Genomic DNA, 10,221 nt, shown 5'->3' on the forward strand with positions numbered 1-10,221 from the left:
GTGCATCTAGAATTAGAACCGCTGTGTGGGTATAAATAATAACGTTAATAAAAATATTTTTATAATATTATGATATATATAATTTTTAAATAACACAACAATTGTTTGAAAACACGAGTTACGAACAGATCGGTCATGCGTCGTGGAATTTCCTTGTAAATTCCGATTATATTCCGTTTATCTCGAGACTCTATTAATGCACCCGACTGTACATACGCGCGCGCGCGCGCGCGCGATGAACGCGTCACGCACACACGCGCGCCGCTGACGTAACGCGATTGGTCGGCGACTCGCGCGCCTCTCTAAAGCGATCGCGCGCGAACGAGGACAAACGCGAAACGAGCGCGCGCGTGCGAGAGAGACGGAGCGACTGCGTCGTGCGGTTCCCGCGATTCTATTTCTGTCGCGCAGCGCTTTGTGTGGTTTACGCGTGACGTTTACGTGTGTGCGCATACGTACACGGTTGTGTGTGTGTGTGTGTGTGCGTATGTGTGTATGTACGTGCTAGCGCGCGCGAGTACCGCGTCTGACATCGAGTCGCAATTAGTTGGTAAACTGGTCAAGCTTGGGAGTTAGTAAGGTCGAGTGCGAAGAAAGTAACTTCAACGAAGAGAGAATAAGTAGTTTGAATTGTGTTCTCGCAGGTTCTTTCGCGGCGAGTAAAAATATATAATCCGATCTTTTGTGATATAAATCTGTGCGTGTGAGTCGAGCATCGAGCAGTGACAACAATGTCCGTGATTATGGATTGTTTTCATCAGTAGCGGGCGCTCTGCGGCGTTGAAGTTTGTCGTCTCCTTCTCTTGCGTTCCTTCTCGCACTGTGCGAAGCGAGTCTCCTTTTCTAACCGCTGAGAAAACAGTGCGTTGCCTCTCGAGCATTTTCATTGTTATCTGAGAGCAGAGCGGAGTGTCATCTTGTTCTCTGTGTTCTTGTACGCGGTGTATATACGCGTTTTTTTTCGCGCGATCTTTTCGCCCGAAGAGACGATATAGCTTTTCGGGAGCCAGTCCAAGTGAGAGAGAGATAGAGATAGAGATCAAAAAAAAAAAAGGCCAGCGCCCCTTTGTTTCCCGAAGTGAGTCCCATCGCGTTTTCTCTTTGTGTGGTGTCGCGTTTCTCGCTCGCTCCAATCTTCTCTGTGTGTTTATCTTTTTTTCTCGCTCTATCGGCAAGCATTGCACAAAAAAAAAAAAAAACAAGCGCCCACACACGACAATCCGCGTCTGAGAAGTGAATCTAATCTCGCGCTCTCTCCCGCGTATAAAAACTCGAACACTCTCCCCTCGTAATAATCCTTAACCAGCTATCTGTAATGTGCAAGTACAGCGAAGAAGCCGCGAAGATCATTACGTCAACGATTAATCTCGTGCACTCAAAGAGGAAAGGAATTTTCATACACATAAAAGAGATGCCCAACGACCTGATAAGTCTTCGAAGTCAAAGAAGCTTCTTAACGTTTCGCTCGTACTGAACGAGAAGATTTTGAGATTGTAGAGACAGAAATTTTTCAAGTAACGACGTCACCGATCTAAAGAAGAAACAGATCGAGAATCTCGCTCGAAAGGCATAAGTGAGCTAACAGTGGCTCCAAGGCCGCGGGAATGTCAACGCTGTAAAAGGCCAGGACCAGAGGAGAACCTTGTTAAGACGAATCTCACGCGAGAGAGAGAGAGCAAAACAACAGTTTTTCCAGTCAAGAACAGGAGATTTCGTACAGATTTTGTAAGGAGAGAGATTGTGTTAACTTGTCATCAGGATGAAGCTGCTGGAGAATACACGTTTTGAAGCTATAAACAGTGCCTTGTCCATCAAGACCGGAGACAGCAAGATACTTGGCAGGTAAGATGAGAACGAAGATGAATGAAGTAGAACATGCATGTCTTAATTTTGATGCTTTCGTCATTGCAGGATTGAGAGTTATTCCTGCAAAATGGCAGGCAATGACAAGCAGATGTACAAGCGATTCAATTCAGAGGAGGGAGTCACGCCGCATGATCTACAAGCATTGTCACCACCCCAGACATCAGGAACATCTCCGGCACAAGGATACTTGAGGTGCGAGCCATCTCTTAGGCTCTTGGTGACATAATAAAATATATTGTCCAAGTGTTTTTGTGATCAAGTAAATATGCTGATAATAAGGTACTAGATTGAGACATTGTGATCCTTTGATATTATGGAAACAGTTAAACACAGTTTTCTCACTAAACATCTGCATCTTTATTACCCTCGTAGAGGCCATTGGATTGTATTTTAGAAAAGTTAGGATTTTTAGATAACACATAATTTTACAATAAGCACTAATGCTCGCACAATGCTTCTTATGCGCAGTCTTCTCAACACTTAATACAATTTTGCTTCTGTTGTCACAGTCGTAGTGTTTCCGGCGATGAAGAAGGTCCTCTGTGTGACACAATCAGCAGGAAGACGTTGTTTTATTTGATTGCTACGTTAAACGCAGCCTTTAATCCAGATTATGATTTCTCAAATGCAAAGAGCCACGAGTTCAGCAGAGAGCCGAGCCTACAGTGTGTAATGAATTCGATCGACAACAATCTCAGCGCCACCGCGGGCGATCATTACCGCTCGTTGCAGACCGCTCTCTGGGCGGCTGTTGATGACGAGATAACGCTGCAGGAATGTGATATCTATAGGTAGACATCTGACTGTGTTCATTGACACACCTTGATACAAGAATAAATAAAACACTGCATCGGAATAAAAAAGTACAAAATTAGACCAGTTAAATTTGTTTCGAATTAAGCGGAAACGTTATTACAGAATTAGATAAGCATAACAAAATAATTCTCACAATCTATCTTGCGCAGTTATCACCCGGATTTTGCATCAGATCCGTTCGGCGAAGACGGCTGTCTGTGGTCCTTCAATTATTTCTTCTACAACAAGAAGAAGAAACGCATCGTATTTTTCACATGCAGAGCGATAAAGTAAGTCTTTTTTTTTAAAAAAAGAAAAAAGATTCCAAGAAAGTATTTTTTCTCTTAACTCGGCGTTTAATTAAATTCTTTGCTTTGTGTTTCACAGTCCTCTTTACGTTTTGGATTCTGGAGTTGGTAGTGACTTTGCTATGGATGAAGACGACGAAGATTAAAATGATCAATCATCTGTAAAACACGTACACGTGTGTATGCGTGCATACACACACACACACACAATACATGTTTGCAATCCTTATAAGTTCATATCTTTTTTTTTTAATATAATTGGTCGTTTATTCTCGACTGCATTGTATAACGTCGATTTAACACGTCGCTGACGCGCAAAACTGTACACTAATATTTTATTGTTACATTCGAATAATTCGAACCGCGCAAAAATTGCTGCTCGCATAAAACAACATTTAATCCGTAATTTTTCCTTTCCGACACAGAGCACATGAAATCAAGTAGCACGCGATTCTGTCGAATGTCTGAAGATACCAGAGATAATAACAGTTTAGGGTAAACGTCTGTTATCTATGTTTGTGTCCATTCGAAATGCGACTACATTTCTTCGTTACAATAACAACGCGGCGCGCTTTTTAGAAAAAGTGTTTGACACTATTCTGATTTTCGTAACAAGGCGCATCGGGTTTCATATGTGTCGCTTTTCAGTTATTAATCATGCTTTGTAGCACAAGTTGTTCTGTTTTTATTTATCACGACATTTCGCAGAACCTCTGTAGGTTTATTCGCGAGTTTTTCGAATTTCTCCCTCACACGCTCGATCGAGCGAGCATATGCGATCTCTCAAACTTCTGACAACTTATTACTCGTTCAAATTCCAAGTTCTAGCACATAAATACAGTGAAGAGTAAGAGATTTTTTTTTGTGGTTCGCGCGAAAGCGATGTTGAATAACTTTTACTGAGATCTAACAAGAGAGATAATTTGTCTTTTAAGAAATGTTTGTGTATACATATATACACATTTATATATATATATATATATATATATATATGTATGTATGTATACATTTACACATACACGTATATGTAGTATATTATATCTCTTATATAGTGAAAAAAAATCTTATAAATTAGAGCAAACGTTATAGAATGAAAATTCTTCTGTCTGTTCGTAAAACATGATTATATTACATTATATTGTCAATAGACATGTTGGATGTATATTTTCAAGGTAAAGAATATTGTATGGAATAAAAAACCGTCATTTAAACAAAAAAACGTTTTTGATTTCCCGTTCCCAATAGGCAATCATTCGAACATTGGAAGTCGAAATTCGAAACACGAATCGCGTCACGTGATTGATCGTTTGAACAAGATATTATATCGATTGTGTCGCAAAATATCGCACATTTTTAGGGAATTTGTTCTTGTACACTCGTGCGAACAATTGTAGGTTTGGCGCGTGTTGTTGCGCGCAGCTATTTCGTGATAAGAAATCGCTGCGCGCGACGACACATATCGAATCGATATTTATCGACAAAAGTGTACGCGAGCCCCTGCTGACTGGATATCCGTTTGGGACGCGTATGCACACAGACTCGTGCAGAGGTTTGCTGATATCTGTATGAGCAATGTCGCATTTTTGTATTGTCTATTTATTTTCAAATAATTGAGTCACCGGAACAAATAAACTTTTACCGTGTCTACGATGACAGAGGAGGTGCTGAAGGAGTTAGAAAGCGCGGCACAGATCGTGTTGGTGAGTCAAATAGACGAACTTCAGTAATTTTTCACGCTGATCGTCACAATAACTCGCTTATATAGTTTGTAGATTTGATACACCGCATGTTTGAAACCGATAGACAAATGGAATAGAACTTGCTTGAAAACAAAAAAAAAAAACTCGTGTTACGAACGTGGAACCGATATTCGTCAGCGAGAAACGATCCACGTTGAAAAATTATTTACGTATATAAGATCGTTATGAGGTTAAGATAATCGTGATCCACGCATAGATTTCACTTTGTATTTTTAACATTCAAGAAACTTCGTTCTTGTACGCAGAGAGAAAAAGCGAAACGTTGTCGACAAATTAAGATACAACGAAACGATAATAACGTGGCATTTTTGTGTCTCTCATCGAGCGAGACAAAACAAAATATTCACTACCGTATTTACATGTTACATAATTGTTTATAATTTCATAAAAATATAAATTTTGCGTTTTAAAAAAAAGACGGAATTTGATGATTGTTGAAGCAATATGTGAGGTTTTTAAAGACTTTTGTAAAAATCTTTGACGAAACATCAGTGTATTATTATTTAAAAAATCGAAATAAAAACACAATACAAGAAAACGATTTATATTCCATATCTGGCCCTCTCATATCTATATATTGTTATTATCACAGTGTTTTTATGTTATCTTTTCAGGCACCTCCAAATTTAATTTCCCAAGAACAACGTCAGTCTGCAGAAGCTGTTTTTCTGAAGTTTCGTGAAACAAAATCACCTTATCAGCTATGTAAACAAATTTTAGAATCAAGTACTGTAGATTATATATTGTTTGAAACAGTTGGACTACTAAAGACAGCTCTGATACAAGAATGGAATACGTTATCGGAGTTTGATGTTTCTTCATGGAGACAATATTTGTTGCATTATGTTATAAGTAAACCCACTTTGGCGCCATATGTTAGAGCAAGAATACTCCAAGTTATAGCAATAATTATAAAGAGAGTTAGTGTAAATGACTTAGGACGTGAGAGAAGACAAATATTAGATGAAATTGAATCTTTAATTAAATATGAATCTCTACCGAAGGTAAGTACATTGCAATAATAACAACAACAAAGAACAAAACAAACTGTCTTATCACATTTGCAGAGAATACTGGGATGCAATATCATATCTGCAATATTGCAAGAATATGCAACAACTATCAAATCTTCCGATGTAGGTTTGACATGGGAGGTGCACTTTAAAGAGAAGAGACTGTTTGAAATAAGTGACATGAAAAGAATTTTCAAAGTTTGCATCGAAGTACTTAGTGAATTACTAAAAACTGATTTTGATGAGGCAGCATTGTCCCTTGTAAAGCCATTGCTTACTATTGTAGAAAGCATACTTGTTTGGGGATACGTTTATGCAAATTATATCCTTTTTTATAATATAGTTGGAACTGAAGTTTATGTTGTAAATACGTACATGTATTGATATATACACACACATACCTTAACTCCATTGCACTGCCAAAAAGATTACTAAGCCTGTGCGAGGTCTACGAATCTGGAAATAATCCTCCTTTGCGATTAAATTCGCAATGGCAGGATGTAATACTGGATCCAGCAGTCTTGGATCTATTTTTTACACTGTACTGGAAAGTGCGTAACAATCCGCAGTTGGCACATCATGCCATAAATTGTTTAGGACAATTGGCAAGTTTACATGGCAAAATTTTAAGCACGGATCAAATAAAACTGGAATATCTGACAAATTACCTGCAGAGATTTTTGAAGCTCATAGCCTGTATTGAAATTAGTGATCAAGAAGCAATTGGAATCACTAACATTATTAGGAAGATCCAAGCCTTCTATTACAGCTCGTTCGGTTCTCTGTCTCAAGATTTGTTGAAGTCATTTTTAGAACATACGATGAGAATAACATGCATGTTTATGGAAGGTGCTGCACGCGAAGTATCGGTATGTAGCGTTATTATCTCTCTGCCTCTTTGTTACGATGAGTTATTTGCACGGAAATTTATGAAAATAAATATATCGTATCTCATACACACAATACAGCAATATATATTTGATTTGTAATAACTTGCAGTTGAGTGCTGACGATTGCTTGTACATGGAAGCTATGGACCGTATATTTGATACATGGTTGTGTATCTTGCCTGCGACGCATACATTTCCGCAGGAATTTTGTAAACAAGGTTCTATTCAGATATTTAATATGTATGTTCGATGTCACTTATCACCTCCGGAAGGTTTAAGAAGTTTTGGTAGCAAACCTCTTACAGAAGAAATAGTAGATATGGAAGAAGATGACAAAGTTAAGTTTAAAGATCAGTTACAAATAATTGGTAAGTTAAATTAAAAAGCGTAAAGTAATGCGCGGATACTTTTAGTAAGCGATTTTATATTAAGCCATCTGTCGTAATGTGTTTTAAATGCACTTTTAGGAAGTTTTGGTAGACAAGTAACTCATCACAGTTTACCTTTATTAACGCAATTGCTCGAAAATCGAATAGATATATTACGCGACAAATTGAACATAGTAGTGGGACAAAATGAATCTCGGCCTGCGTGTATGGACGATCTGTATGAGGACTTGCATTGGTTGATCTTAATAACGGGACATGTTCTTTGCATAGATTCGGATGGTGAAACAGCATTAATACCCAAGGAAATTACCCGATGCAGTATGGAGCAGGTCTGTAAAAAAAAAATAGCAAGCTTTGTACGAACTTGAAAAAAAAAAAAAAAAAAAAAAAAAAGAAATCGTAAATTTTTCTTGTATGTTTTTTTAGTCTCGGGAGGGAAATGTTGACGTAAATCATACTCTAGAGGTTCTAATGTCCTCGCAAAACATTCAATCGAATATAAGTTTGACTGACTCCGTCGATCGTGTTATTCGACTGATTACAAATATTTTACGCCTGTGCGCCATCGAGAAAACCGCTATATCTATGCATCTCGAGAGCATACTCAGTCCCGAATTGAGCAGCACGATAATATGGTTCTTGCGTAGATGGTCGCAACATTATCTATTACCGAAGGAGTCTTATTATTACGAGATAAGCGCCACGCTTTTGCAAGCTTTCGGCGAGGACAGCCCCACTACATTGTGGATTATAAATTTGCTTGTGGACAAGCTTATTTGTAACATCAACGCGTTCAAAAGCGAACCGGCGTTAATTAAAGAAACCATTGACTTACTGATAACTCTCGTCGAGACGCCAAAAAAGTAAGTATAGTACACAAAATACAATGAAGATATATATTGATATCTCTCTCTTATAAAAATGAAAATTATTTGAACAAATTTATTTATTTTTAGAGCCTCTTATTTACTGAAGTCCGAACAATTTTCCTGTATTCTTCAGTTAGCTATAAAAGGACAGTACGATTTGCCGCAGGTTATAAAAAGAGGTTTGATGCATGTGGTGGTGCGGATCGGTTCTGTGGTCTTAGGAACAGATACGGAAGAATACTATTGGTCGCAAACTCTAGAAGCCTGGAAGAACAAATGTCTACAGTTAACTGCTAATGATAACTTTGAATCGTCTTGTCATCAAGAAGAAATTAAAGTTCAAGTTATAGATATACTGGAATCCTTTATAGGTGACTTTTTATACATGTATATATATATATACATGTATGTATATATATAAACGTATCTTTTTAAAATAAAAATGTCTTACTGTCACACACAGGATTAGTCCAAGGCGTAGTGGCTTCATCTATGGAAGTGCCAGTGTTTCGATATACTTCTTCAGTATTACAGATGCTACCGATGTTTATGAAATGCTACCGTAATTATCAAGACGTGGTGCAGTTAATATTAGAACTTCTGTGTGAATACACAAAAAGAATTCTATTTTTCTTATCGAGAGTAAGTCGAATAAAAAGGAATTGCAACGAGTATCCGGCAGATTTGAATAGATGATGGATATCTCATTTTAGGTCAATAGTTGCCTCGTGTACGAAGTTTGCTTGCAAACGATAAAGAGTTACGCTCGGTTCAATTGGCTTACTACGGACTCGACCGCGGAAGAAGATAGTTTTCAAGATATTATACTACTTATGCAATTACTCACAAATTTATTAAGTAAAGATATATGCAATTTTGACCAGGAAGATTCGTTTGCTTCTGTTGAACCCGCCATTGTTTTCTTGGGTGGTTTAGAAATCATCATGCCCATGATAACGACGGACTTGTTGAAGTTTCCGACGCTATGTTCGAAGTAAGTGAGAACGTCGACGCGACATAAATAATTATGAAACTATATTATGAACGTAACATAATGTGTTTTAATGTAAATTTGCATGACTAATATATATCATCATTCAAATAATCAACCGTATATTTACACAATAAATAATGGATATATTTTCTTACAGTGTAGTTTTATTGATATTCGTATCTTTTAAAAATGTTATATTCTATTTTTTATAGATATTTTAAAATGATAGCATTTGCGTGTGACATGTGTCCCCAAAACGTCTGTAGCCTAAATCTCAAGCTATTACAGCCACTTTTGGCGTCAGTTGAATTAGGCGTTTACTCTTTCGGTTATGACGCGGCTGTTATGTCTTGTGATATAATTCAAGCTTTAGCCCAGCACATTTTTAATCAAAAAGATCAACCCCGTGACGAAGTGATGGCGCCTTTTATAAATGTGAGCTTTCTCCAGCAATATTTGAACATACTTTGTAAAATATTTTTAAGATACCGAACCATAAAACCGTGTTTTTGTTTTGTTTTTTTTTTTTTTTTAGGTATTGATAAGCTTAATTTTGTCGCATCAAATGGACTCGGACCTTCTGACGAACGTCAGTACATCTCTTTACTATCTCATATGTTGCTATCCGGGAAAGTACCAGCAAGTCGTGCAAGAAATTTTATCCACGCAGGCTGATCAAGACGTGGCGCAAAAATTAGCAAGCGCGTTCACGGCACTAACAGAGAACGTAGAACTGAATACCGCACGTCCTCAGAGATTAAAATTTAAAGAGAATTTACAGCAATTTATCATAAATGTACAAGGATTTTTACTGGTTAAGTAAAAAGTATAAAACATGTAAATAAAGAGAAAAAATCAAATATATGTACTAAAGATTTATTTTGATTGAGATTGTAAGCACGGAGAGAGATATTATTCCGAGACTTATATATACATATATACATATATATATATATATATATACCGACTCGTATTTCCGTGCATCAACACACATATGGGTATAATATGCATACATTGTAAAAAAGAACTTGTATATTAAGCATATAAGCTTTTTATTGACCGATTTATAATACGTTACCACTTACAATGAGCCCTAGCGAAATTCGAGTTAAATCATAATATTTATATAATAAATTGTAAGTTTAGTACAGCATATATTGATATATGGTTTTTTTTCTTCAATAGCAAACGATCTCGAAAGAAAAGTATTTTGTAATGAATGTTTAATAATTACCTTACAAACGAATACATGAAACTTACATATTTAGTACAGATTGTTTAGCCCTCCCTTAATATATCTCGCGATTAATGATCCTCAACGTTTTTTTTTTTTTTTT

At 37.0% G+C, this 10,221-nt stretch overlaps 2 protein-coding genes across 2 annotated transcripts; both read left to right on the top strand.

The window, feature by feature from the left end:
* The first annotated feature begins 457 nt into the window (after positions 1–457).
* LOC109854785 (repressor of RNA polymerase III transcription MAF1 homolog) lies at positions 458–4,177 on the top strand. Its single transcript, XM_020428235.1, has 5 exons — positions 458–1,842; positions 1,912–2,058; positions 2,376–2,657; positions 2,832–2,951; positions 3,049–4,177. The coding sequence occupies exons 1-5, from the start codon at positions 1,760–1,762 to the stop codon at positions 3,113–3,115; spliced, it is 699 nt and encodes a 232-aa protein (XP_020283824.1). The 5' UTR covers positions 458–1,759; the 3' UTR covers positions 3,116–4,177.
* Positions 4,178–4,432: 255 nt separating this feature from the next.
* LOC109854781 (exportin-4-like) lies at positions 4,433–10,215 on the top strand. The gene is made up of 12 exons (XM_020428227.1): positions 4,433–4,669; positions 5,344–5,733; positions 5,797–6,064; positions 6,160–6,611; positions 6,742–7,000; positions 7,100–7,350; positions 7,448–7,884; positions 7,978–8,261; positions 8,354–8,532; positions 8,604–8,884; positions 9,097–9,319; positions 9,420–10,215. Exons 1-12 carry the CDS (start codon positions 4,619–4,621, stop codon positions 9,705–9,707), a joined length of 3,363 nt encoding a protein of 1,120 aa, XP_020283816.1. The 5' UTR covers positions 4,433–4,618; the 3' UTR covers positions 9,708–10,215.
* The last annotated feature ends 6 nt before the right edge of the window (positions 10,216–10,221 follow it).

The sequence above is a fragment of the Pseudomyrmex gracilis genome, unplaced genomic scaffold (genome assembly GCF_002006095.1).
Source record: "Pseudomyrmex gracilis isolate BER0280 unplaced genomic scaffold, ASM200609v1 scaffold_74, whole genome shotgun sequence".
NCBI lineage: Eukaryota > Metazoa > Arthropoda > Insecta > Hymenoptera > Formicidae > Pseudomyrmex > Pseudomyrmex gracilis.